Here is a 12,981-nt window from a genome sequence, read left to right on the forward strand (position 1 = left end):
TACTGCACCATACTTTTTACTTTTACTTGAGTACATTTGTAAAGAGGAAACGCTACTCTTACGCTACATTGGGCAACACTCGAGTCGTTACTTTTTTTCCATTAGATAAAGTCTGACAGACAATTTTCAATCTGCTCTGTGTAGCATATGCTGTCAAGTTGCGCACACGCCTTCCATTGCGTCTTCAGCTGTGACGCGAGGTTTGGGATGTTTCCCAAATTAAGGCGCTGCAACTTTGAGGACAGATTTTGCATTTTTCGTTTGAATGCATTAACTGAGCTAATCATATTGACCATGGAGTTCTCTTTTCATTGCAGCTGTTAATTAAGCTCATTCAACATGTTGGTCAGATCGAAAATAAAATGCTAAGTCTAGCGGCCATTGATCGTTATTAAGTTGCTTATATTCTGCATGTTTAATGACAAGGAGAAACTCCTTTTTCTACAGCCAGGGGTCTTGAAATCTCAGCAGAAATTTCTCCATAGCCATCTGCCTCAACGAAGGCATCTTTTATCATCTCTCCATCTTGGAAGGACTTCTTATGCTTAATGATCGAGTGACTCACCCGGAACGATGCTTTTTGTGTGTCTGCCTTTGCTTTTGAATTCAGCCGAGTGAAAAATGACGGCTGTCCGATTTAATTGCCATTTTAGTTCTCTGTCCTTTCTCATTCTCACATCACTTATCAGAAGGAAGTCAGTTGCGTTGTTTTTATGGACAGTTTGAAAGTGCCTTTCCACATTTTCCTACTTTGGAATTACAATGATAGATTGACAAATCAGAAAAATGCACTTTGATTGTGACATTGTGAGAGGAAAAAATCCTCTTCCAATTCCACATCCATCCCATAACCAACAAATTTTTTTTTTTAAATCTTTTCTTTAGTCGATATAAATTGGATGGCTAACTACGTAGATCACTTAGATAGCCGGAGTTTTGCAGTAGCTCGCGTGTTTGATCGTGCATGAGGGATGACCAATATGTTAGAAGAAAAGAGATCTCAGACTGGCTGCCCTGTATCTCAATCAAGTGGCAAATGCCATAGGGAGGATATATGATTAACTAACATTTAAAAAAAATTTTTGGAATACAACGCGATCCACCTGCACTACCTTTCCGATCTACCAATTGATCGCGATCGATGTATTGGGCTCCCCTGTTCTAGACAATACATACTGTACTATTCTCAAGCAGTTCAAGACCTCTTAACACTAGAATTACCAGAGCCTACGAAAAAACTCGTAGATCCGGCCCACCTTAAATCCGTTCGCAACTCTCCGCCATTGTCTTTTGTCCTGCAAATATGCCGATAAAGGCAAGCAGCCTAATATTCCATCCACCACTTCCTTAGAACGTTCACAGAGTTCTCCCAGCTAATGCATTGATTGATTATCTGGGAGTGAAGTGCTGGAGTTTTAGAGTGGAAATAATAGATTGTTATTTGGAACACACGCATTTCATGTGTATTTCGTTTCTACAAGAATCTATGTAAACACATTTTTTAAATAGAACATTTTTTCATATTTTAGCAGTAAATGATAAAATTTATGCATAAACTATATAATGTATGAAGCCTGAAGTCCAAAGATCAAATAAACAGTTTCACAAAAGGTTCAAGGAAAAGACAACAGCTTCAATGGTGTAACGGTAAGATTTGCTGACTTGTAATCAAGAGTCCCCAGTTCGATCCCGTCTGTCTCCTATATTTGCCATTTTAAGTAGTGAGCTGCTCTTATTATTAATATTATACAGTACACACATACACTTGGTTTGTGTCCGTAACAGACGGTGTACATTTATAGGACTTGTAAAAGTTACCGATACATACTACCGCCCTTGGGATCTGACGCTGTTAGTTGTATTTGAAACTGGGAATAACTGTAGATGTGAGTGGTGTTTTGAGGCAATGGAACTGGACATTCTCTGATCTGGAGGGATAAAAGCTGACACACAAACGCTGGCGAATCTGCCTTCTTCGTATCTCACCGTCAGTTGATTTTTTTTTATTCAGTTTTATTGAGTGTTCCTGCTCATGCTGAATTAGTATGCACCTTATGGTCTGTGATGTCAAAAAAAAAAAAGTCAGAGACATAAGTATATATGATATTTGGAATTATTCGTTTTATGACCTGTATAGTACATTTCAGAAAACACTGTGGCACAGATGCAACATTATTCATATTAGTCATATCACAGTGTTCTCCCTAGCGTCTTTTAGCCAAGCGCTCTGTCCAGCTAATTTAGTTGAGCGCCCAGGCTGTCATCTCGCATGACATTGTGAGATGACAGCCACAGATCTGCAGGCACAGGCAGATCTAATGATCTGCAGAGAAGGTAAGGGAGGAGTGGGTGGGTTGGCAAATATTGCTAAAACAAATAGCGGGGACAAGGCGAAGCAGAGTTCACTAGTAAAGAGTATGGGGAGGTGGGGTTTCGAGAGGGGGTTGTACATGGTAATAGTGGGGGTGAAGCAGCTTAATACAGTGGCAAGGAGTATGGAGAAGTGGGTGGGTGACTCTACACTCCAGGAAAGGTTTAAGGACACAGACTGGAGCATGTTTGCCTCTCAGGCCACCTTCGACTCACAAATAAACATTGACTACTACACACACTCAGTACTGGAACACATCAGCACCACAATTGACAGTGTTACCACAGAGAAGCGGATCACAACGTACCCAAATCAGAAACCATGGATGAACAGGGAAGTGCGGCTTCTGCTAAAGGCACGTAACAATGCCTTCAGATCAGGTGACACACATGCCTACAGTACTTCCAGGGCAGAAGTGAAGAGGGGCATCAACAAGGCCAAGCTTAGCTACAAACTGAAGGTGGAGGGTCACTTTGTCAACTCTGACCCCCGATGTATGTGGCTGGGCATCCAGGCCATCTCTGAGTATAAGTCCGGCACTTCCACACAGACAGCCATTGATATGTCCTCCCTCAATGAGCTGAATGACTTCTACGCTCGCTTTGACAAGGACAACAAGGAAAAGTCCACCATAAACCTACCCTCTGATGACTGCCATACCATCACACTCACCCACACGGAGGTCCATAACGCACTAAGCCGCATCAATGCTCATAAGGCTGCTGGCCCTAATGGCATTCCTGGACGTGTCCTTAGAGCATGTGCTGAACAGCTTGCAGGGGTCTTCACGGATATTTTCAACCTGTCCCTTACCCAGGCAGCAGTACCAGCATGCTTCAAAACCACCTCCATAGTGCCAGTGCCGAAACACTCATCACCGATGGGCCTGAATGACTACCGCCCTGTAGCAATCACGCCTATAGCTATGAAGTGCTTTGAGCGACTGGTACTGGCACACTTCAAGACATGCCTGCCCCCCACACTGGATCCTCACCAATTTGCCTACCGTAACAATAGGAGTACAGAGGATGCTGTATCCACAGCGCTTCAATGTGTACTCTCACATCTGGACAATAAGAACACCTATGTAAGATTTCTGTTTGTTGACTTCAGCTCAGCATTCAATACAGTCATCACTTCCAAGTTGATCAGTAAACTTGTGGATCTTGGTATCAACAATTCCATCTGTAATTGGCATCATGGACTTCCTGACCAACAGACCCCAGCATGTCAGGTCAGGCCATAACTGCTCTACCACCATTAAACTCAACACTGGCGTTCCACAGGGCTGTGTGCTGAGCCCGTTCCTCTACTCCCTTTTCACTCATGACTGCAGGCCCATATATGGATCCAACTCCATCATCAAGTTTGCAGACAATACCACGGTGATCGGTCTCATCAGTGACAATGATGAGTCTAATTACAGGGAGGAGGTAAAACACTTAGCTGTGTGGTGCGCTGAAAGTAACCTGCTCCTGAATACCACCAAAACCAAGGAGCTTATTGTGGACTTCAGGAAGAAGAAGGGAGACACCCATTACCCCATTCACATCAATGGCATGGCTGTCGAACGGGTTTCCAGTTTCAAATTCCTGGGGACACACATCTCGGAGAACCTGTCATGGACAAACAACACCTCCAGCCTGGTCAAGAAGGCCCATTAGCGCCTCTTCTTCTTGAGGACACTGAAGAAGAGCCAACTGTCTGCTGTCATACTGGGCAACTTCTACCACTGTGCGATAGAGAGCATCCTGACCAACTGTATCACAGCCTGGTATGGAAATTGCTCTGTTGCTGACCGCAAGGCACTGCAGCGGGTGGTGAAAACCGCACAACGCATCATAGGGACTCCACTTCCGGTCATTGAGGACGTTCACAAGAAGAGATGTTTACACCGAGCTCGTTGCATTCTTAAGGACTCCTCTCATTCAGCCAACAAACTCTTCCAGCTCCTCCCCTCCAGAAGGCGCTACAGGAGCCTTCCGACTAAAACCAGCAGGTTTAGGAACAGCTTCTTCCCCACAGCAGTCACACTTCTGAACTCAGTCCCCCGTTGAACCTCCACATCCGCATTTAGAACATCTGTATATCTATCTATATACACTTACCTAAAGGATTATTAGGAACACCTGTTCAATCTCTCATTAAGGCAATTATCTAATCAACCAATCACATGGCAGTTGCTTCAATGCATTTAGGGGTGTGGTCCTGGTCAAGACAATCTCCTGAACTCCAAACTGAATGTCAGAATGGGAAAGAAAGGTGATTTAAGCAATTTTGAGCGTGGCATGGTTGTTGGTGCCAGACGGGCCGGTCTGAGTATTTCACAATCTGCTCAGTTACTGGGATTTTCACGCACAACCATTTCTAAGATTTACAAAGAATGGTGTGAAAAGGGAAAAACATCCAGTATGCGGCAGTCCTGTGGGCGAAAATGCCTTGTTGATGCTAGAGGTCAGAGGAGAATGGGCCGACTGATTCAAGCTGATAGAAGAGCAACTTTGACTGAAATAACCACTCGTTACAACCGAGGTATGCAGCATAGCATTTGTGAAGCCACAACATGCACAACCTTGAGGCGGATGGGCTACAACAGCAGAAGACCCCACCGGTTGCCACTCATCTCCACTACAAATAGGAAAAAGAGGCTACAATTTGCACAAGCTCACCAAAATTGGACAGTTGAAGACTGGAAAAATGTTGCCTGGTCTGATGAGTCTCGATTTCTGTTGAGACATTCAAATGGTAGAGTCAGAATTTGGTGTAAACAGAATGAGAACATGGATCCATCATGCCTTGTTACCACTGTGCAGGCTAGTGGTGGTGGTGTAATAGTGTGGGGGATGTTTTCTTGGCACACTTTAGGCCCCTTAGTGCCAATTGGGCATCGTTTAAATGCCACGGGCTACCTGAGCATTGTTTCTGACCATGTCCATCCCTTCATGACCACCATGTACCTATCCTCTAATGGCTACTTCCAGCAGGATAATGCTCCATGTCACAAAGCTCGAATCATTTCAAATTGGTTTCTTGAACATTACAATGAGTTCACTGTACTAAAATGGCCCCCACAGTCACCAGATCTTAACCTAATAGAGCATCTTTGGGATGTGGTGGAACGGGAGCTTCGTGCCCTGGATGTGCATCCCACAAATCACCATCAACTGCAAGATGCTATCCTATCAATATGGGCCAACATTTCTAAAGAATGCTTTCAGCACCTTGTTGAATCAATGCCACGTAGAATTAAGGCAGTTCTGAAGGCAAAAGGGGGTCAAACACCGTATTAGTGTGGTGTTCCTAATAATCCTTTAGGTGAGTGTATATCTATATATTTATTCCCATCTTCACTGTGCTCTTAACTGTACATATCACATTTAACTGTACATATCGTATTTAACTGTACATAATATGCACATACTATATTTATTGCACTTCTGCTCTTTGCACTTCTGATTAGATGCTAAACTGAATCTCGTTGCCCTGTATTTATACATGTGTAATGACAGTAAAGTTGAATCTAATCTAATCTAATCTAATCATACTGTTTTTTTTTATTTAGGAAGTAGATCAAAAATGGACAGAGTATCAGAATAGAATTTCAATCCTTTTCCAGTGGATCAGACAGGAAACATCTCGCATGACAGACAAAAGCTTGCCTCAAAATCCTGTTGAATTAAAGGTGAGAACTACTTCAATTTTTCCTACTGTTTTCTTTGAGCCTCTTTAATGTCTGTTTTCGTACAATACAAATTAAATAAAGCAACAACAAGTAAATTGCACTGGCACTGGTTGCACATTACAGTATAATGTGGCCTTTATTTTATGACCTTGCCATGAATCACTCGGGTGTAGTTAAAGTAAATGATTAATTGAAAATATCTTCCCTCAATAGTTGGTTACTACAGTTTTTGCCACATGCTCACATTTTGATGAGTGATGGATTGTTTCATTCAGTCTTGTGACCAGTTGCATTGAACCTATTTGTGTTAACAGATCTCTACCCTAAACAAATGAGTTCATGTGAGATACCATCCCTTGTTGGTTTCTGAAATATAAAAATTCTGTAGGACATCTGTCCATTATCCAACCCACTATATCATAATACAGAGTCCCAGCCATCACAGGGCGCAAGGCTGGAACAAACCCCGGGCAGGGCGCTAGCCCACCACAGTCTGTAGGACATAAATAGAATAAAAACACAGACTTTTTGATGTGCAATCACTGCAGATATACAATACTTTGTCATCAGTTGTTTTATTTAATTCCTTCAAACTGTGTTTCATAGATGTAAAAAATCAGTTTTAATGGTCCACAAAGAAATACATGGTAGGCATATATTAAAATTGATAAGTGGATGCAGATGAAGTGCCCTGTCTTTTTACACGTATAACAATTATTTAGCATTGATTATTTCTCTACAGTAACATATAACATGTGTTTTCCTTTCTGCACTTGAGTAGATTATGTAAGGATTAGTAATTTTAAAGTGTTTTAAAATGTAAGTACTTTCACACTTTAAAAAATATATTGTTTAGAAACTGTCCTACTTTGTTACTTTTTCAATTTGTATTGTTACAAAGAACAATTGAATGGCTTTAATAAAAAAGGCAGAGTTCACAATTAAAATTGGACTACACACAAATATTTTGTTAAGTGCTAAGAAAAGGTGACTGCTATGTATATACTCTTTATGATTTTCAAAGTGCACCATAGATATTTACTTATTTTGGTTAATGTTTTTTCTAAAGTAATTAAATTGCACTTTTACATTTCAGAGCCTATGTGTTTGCTTATGACTTGAGTTCTTTTTACGTCATATACATTTACCCAAGTAAATGTTTTACTAACTATAATATTTTGAAGAGTCTATGAATTTATTAGGCTTCCAAACTGACATCAGCTGACAATTTCTAATGACAGTTCTTAATCCAAATAACATCTAACAAGCTAAGCCAGACCAGACTAATGACTTAATTAGATCTGAGACTTTATAAATCAGACGGTCTTCAAACTTTTGCAAATGCCGTGGTTAGGTTTTTTTTAGTTTATCAAACATTCCCACTTTTAGTTTGTTTGCTGTTAAAAGTTCTTTTTACTGTTTTTTATTTGAATGTCAACTCAATATGTAATTTGACCAGGGATGTCCTGTGTCCTAAGTTTTGCATGAAACCTTAATTTTGATTGGTACCTGCATAATTATATCAGTACTTGTCTCATTATAGCTAGTAGATTAATCCAAAACAAAGTAGGCTGTCCTTTACACAATTCTCAGTCATCAGATGTTCTTTTGTATTATAGGCACTATATAATGAATATGTTCACTTCAAAGAAACTGAGATTCCACTCAAAGAGATGGAAAAGGCAGAAGTAGAACAGTTGTACAAGATGCTAGAGGTGAGTATTTTCCTAATTTACTTGAGCATTATTTGTATGTATATATATATAAATATAAGTTTTTATTTTTACCTCTTACTAATATACAAGTACCTGCTCAAACATTCCATACAACAAGGATGATTAAAAAGTAACAAATCAGTGAATGAAAGTAATCCCTCCTTTATAATAAAAATATCCTTCCTGCTTCAGAAATGACTGATCACCCCCATAATAAATGGGCTGTTTTGAAAAGCTCAAAATATAAATGATGTCTAATCAGTATTCTGTCTTTGACTTATTTTCATTTCATTTTTATAACTTACTTACTATTGTTGCAAAATGGTAGTCTATGGTCTTCCCCTGTAGACTCAAGAAATGTGGAATCTGTACAAAATTGGTGAAGGTAGGATGAATGGTGTGGATTTGCATACTGGACAAACTCAAACCAGTGATACCTGCATTGCCCAGTATTGGAATACCACTAAATTTTAAAAGGAAGAATAGCCTATGATCTTCTCCTGTACAAACGGGGAATTTATGTAAAATTCCACAGAATTGAATCTAATGACATAGATTGGCATACCAGACAAGCGCACACGAGCATAAGTTAAGCTTTTTATATTAGTAAATGAGTCCTAAAAGTAGATTTAGGAAGGAACTGACGTGAGCTTGTTAGATGAAGGAACTGTAGCACTAGATTGAAATGTCAAATTGAAAATAAGAGGTGCTGGACAAGGATGTGACACTTCTTGGGGTCTGATAAAGATTGAGTGAATTAGGTGGGAATACAGTGATCCCTCGCTATATCGCACTTCGACTTTCGCAGCTTCACTCCATCACGGATTTTAAATGTAAGCATATCTAAATATATATCATGGATATTTCGCTGGTTCGCGGATTTCTGCGGACAATGGGTCTTTTAATTTATGCTACATGCTTCCTGAGTTGGTTTGCCCAGTTGATTTCATACAAGGGACGCTATTGGCAGATGGTCGAGAAGCTACCCAATCAGAGCACGTATTACATATTAAAAAAAAAACTCCTCAATTATATACGATGTGCTTCCCGCACAGTGCTTGATTGTTTGCATTTTCTCTGTCTCTCTCACTCTCTCTGCCTGACGGAGGGAGTGTGAGCAGAGGGGCTGTTTGCACAGAGACTGTTTGCCTAGGAGATACGGACGCTCCTCTAAAAAATGCTGCTTTATGGCGGTGGTTCGGCATACTTAAAAGCACGTATTGATTTTTTGATTGTTTGCTTTTCTCTCGCGCTCTCTCTCTCTCTCTCTGACATTCTCTGCTCCTGACACGCATTCTTTAAAGAAGAGGATATGTTTGCATTCTTTTAATTGTAAGAAAGAACTGTCATCTCTGTCTTGTCATGGAGCACAGTTTAAACTTTTGACTAAAGGGTGTTATTTCATGTCTAGAGGGCTCTAATAATGTTAACAGTGTGGGAGAGTTTATAAGGGTTTAAAATATATAAAAATAATCATACAAACATATGGTTTCTACTTCGCGGATTTTCATCTATCGCGGAGGGTTCTGGAACGCAACCCCCGCGATCGAGGAGGGATTACTGTATATATAAAGTGCCATGCCAATGTTGAATGAAAAATGCAGTTTCACTGGCAGTGAACGACTTCTCTGAGGCTCATGGCATGTTTGCTGTTCTGACACATAATAATAATAATAATACATTTTATTTATATAGCGCCTTTCCCATGCTCAAGGTACTTACAGAATATAAGAGAGAATGGCAGGGTATGCAGTATATAGCATAGTACAAAACAAATAAATAAATAAATAAATAAAGAAAGAAAGAAGATAGACAGTAAATTTAGAGAAAGCCTAACAGACAACAGAATTGATGATCTAGCACACACATACATGTTACATGAGCATCTTGACAGAGAGGTAAACTGAGAGAAGGGTAATAAAGTCAGGTAGAGCTAAAGTTTTAAGTTGTTTTTTAAAAGAATTCATGGAATCAGCTGACCTCATTAATTTCGGTAGGTTATTCCAGAGTCTGGGCGCTATACAGCGGAAGGCCCTGTCACCCATGGAGTGTAGATTAGTGTGGGGCACAACAAGATTGCCAGAATCAGAGGACCTTAGTGAGCGGGCAGGCACATAGTGATGGAGAAGGTCACTGATGTAGTTTGGCAAGGTTATTTAAGGCTTTGTAGGTTATTAGTAGGATTTTATATTCGATTCTGTAAGACACAGGGAGCCAGTGAAGACGGAGCAGGATGGGTGTGATGTGCTTGCTGCTGCTGGTTAGAGTGAGGACTCTTGCAGCTGAGTTTTGAATAAGCTGGAGCTGTGATATAAGATTAGAAGGGGCACCTGCCAGCAGCGAGCTACAATAATCTATGTGGTATGTGATAAAAGCATGGACAAGTTTCTCAGCATTAGAAAAGGAGAGGAAGGAGCGAACACGGGATATGTTATGGAGGTGAAAGTAAGAAAGTTTCTTAATGTGATTTATGTGGGTGGAGTAAGAAAGGGAGGAATCAAAAATGACACCAAGATTCTTTGCAGTAGAGGCAGGTCTGATGAGATCACCACCAAGATTGACTGGGAAGGAGCTCATTTTATTAAGTTGCATTTTAGTCCCAATTTGCAGGAGTTCAGTTTTGTTGCAGTTTAATTTTAAAGAGTTCTGCTCCATCCAGGTTTTAATTTCACTAAGGCAGGTTGTGAGCTGAGAAAGCTCTGATGAAGTTCCACTTTTAACATTGAAGTAGAGTTGAGTATCATCTGCATAAAAAATGATAGCCCAGTCCATAGCTACGAATAATATGGCCAAGGGGAAGCATATAAATACAGAAGAGAAGAGGGCCGAGGACAGAGCCCTGAGGAACTCCTTGTGTGACTGGCGCCAAGCTGGATCTGCTGTTGCCAAGACTAACAAACTCTTGCCTATCAGTCAGATAGGACTTGAACCACTGGAGGGCAGTGCCAGAGATACCCAGCATGTTCTCCATTCTAGACAGTAGAATGTCATGTCTGACAGTGTCAAATGCTGCACTGAGGTCTAATAGAATTAATATGCTGGTTTGTCCAGAGTCTGCTGCCATAAGCAAATCATTGGTTACCCGTAGCAGAGCAGTTTCACAGCTGTGCTGCACCCTGAAACCAGACTGAAAGGGTTCCATCAAATTGTTAGACGTTAAGTAATTGGTGAGCTGGGAAGCTACAACATGCAAAAGATCTTTTGACAGGAAAGGTAAGTAGGAAATAGGCTGGAAATTGTTAAGATTGTCAGCATCAAGACCAGACTTTTTTAACATTGGGGTTACAGAAGCGATTTTAAAAGTGAGTTGCACAGAGCCAATGTCAAGGGATGAGTTTATTACTGTTGTAACAGTCGGGATTATGGGATGAAGGCAGGACTTAAGTAGTGTGCTGGGGATGGGGTCCAGTACACAAGTAGTCGGCCTCATCTTACAAAGCAGGTTATTAACAAACGCAGATGTGACTGGTGAGAACTTAGAGAAGGAGCTGGATGGAGTGGGAAAACAGGAGAGATATAAACAGATGATGTATTTATGTTAGTTGAATTATTTAGATCTTTAATTTTGTTACGGAAAAAGTGGAGGAATTCCTCACAGACTTCAGTAGAAGAGGTAGTTGGGCCAGATGCGGGTTTAAGTAGTTTATTAACTACAGAAAACAAAACCCTTGGGTTATTGTGGCCACTTTCTATTATTCTGCCATAGTGGGTGTTCTTAGCAGCAGTTAGTGCTTCTCTGTAAGCTCTTTGGTGGTCAGAGAAAGCCTGGATGTGCACGGTGAGGCCAGTCTTACGTGACATTCTCTCAAGGCGTCGGCCAGCTGCTTTCATAGATCGCAATTCTGAGTTATACCAAGGAGCTGTTTTATCTAATGCTGAATGAAGGGCTGAGTTATAGTGGTCAACAAGACTATCTAGTGTTGACGGAATAGGTGTAGACAGTAAAAGATCAGAAATGGATCCAGAAAGGATAGAGGGACAGATATTTTTAAGGTTTTTGTAAGAAATTTGTCGTTTATAAGTAAGAGGAGGTAAAGGCAGTGAGACAGTGAAAAATACTGCTTTATGGTCAGAGAGTCCCAAATCATTGCTGTAAATATTGGCAACAGATAGTCCAGAAGTGCAGATCAGATCCAATATATGACCACCAGAGTGGGTGGGAAAATCAACATGTTGTGTCAAGTCAAAACAGTCCAGTAAGGATAGGAATTCATTTCTCAGTTTAGATGTAGTAATGTCAATATGGATGTTGAAATCACCAAGAAGGATAATTCTCTGAGAGTAAGTGCTTAGGTGGGTTAAAAGTTCGATCAGATAACAAGGATGCATTGTATTTTGGGGGACGATAAAAAACAATGAGTGAGACAGGACCTGTTTCCGTTATTAGTTTAAGAGCCAGGCACTCAAAAGACAGTGGACAGTCAATTGGGATTCATTTGATAATTAAGTCTGCTGTGATAATTACCGCTAGCCCACCTCCTTGTCTAGAGCTGCGAGGTTCTGCATGGAAAGTGAAACCAGGTGGAGTCGCCTCCGTGAGAGACGTCAATTTGTTTGGTTTTTGCCAGGTCTCCGTTAAACACAGTATATCAAGTTTAGTGTCAGTGATGAGTTCTGACAGCAGCAATGCTTTGCCATTAAGAGATCTCGAGTTAAACAGAGCAGTATTAGTTAATGAGGCATCTTTTTGCACAGAGCCGTGATCAGGGTTTATTTCCACACAATGTAAATTTGGCACACTGACACTTGTATTTCCAGGGCCATGAGAAGGAAGGCTTATTCCTGAGCAAATGCTGCCGGTTGTCTTTTCATTCGCAGCCCGGCGGTGGCGGCGACCTGACCCGCGATGTATATATTTCAGGCGCTGCAAAATACCGGTGTCTTTTAGGATGTTCCAATCAGACCATTTGCTCTGGACAAACTGTTTAATAAGAAGAAATTTGTCATGAGAGTATTTTAGCATGATACTTGACAATACTTATGTGAAAAGCAGTGGAGAAGCAGCACAGCATAGCGGAACCATTTGGACAGGTGGGTCTGGTAGCGTAGATGAGATGAAGGGCGATAGCAAAGCAGCAGAAAGTATAGCAGGAGGAGGTAGCAGGATTTGCAGGTTCCAATACACAGCCACAAACAGTAACGCTTGGTAATTTCATGCGTGATCGCCCCGGAGCCATAAGCCAGGTTAGTATGAGCATCAGATCACATGTTAA

At 40.8% G+C, this 12,981-nt stretch overlaps 1 protein-coding gene across 4 annotated transcripts in view; it reads left to right on the forward strand.

Moving 5' to 3' along the window:
* Nucleotides 1–12,981, forward strand: part of macf1a (microtubule actin crosslinking factor 1a) — an 826,555-nt gene that overhangs the window by 212,964 nt on the left and 600,610 nt on the right. For all 4 annotated transcript variants that reach the window (XM_039739817.1, XM_039739818.1, XM_039739819.1 and 1 more), the window contains exons 9-10: nt 5,934–6,053; nt 7,673–7,768. In XM_039739817.1, coding sequence (XP_039595751.1) covers nt 5,934–6,053; nt 7,673–7,768 — 216 coding nt within the window. The remainder of the gene's footprint in view (nt 1–5,933; nt 6,054–7,672; nt 7,769–12,981) is intronic.

Source organism: Polypterus senegalus, chromosome 17 (genome assembly GCF_016835505.1).
Source record: "Polypterus senegalus isolate Bchr_013 chromosome 17, ASM1683550v1, whole genome shotgun sequence".
In the NCBI taxonomy this organism is placed as follows: domain Eukaryota; kingdom Metazoa; phylum Chordata; class Cladistia; order Polypteriformes; family Polypteridae; genus Polypterus; species Polypterus senegalus.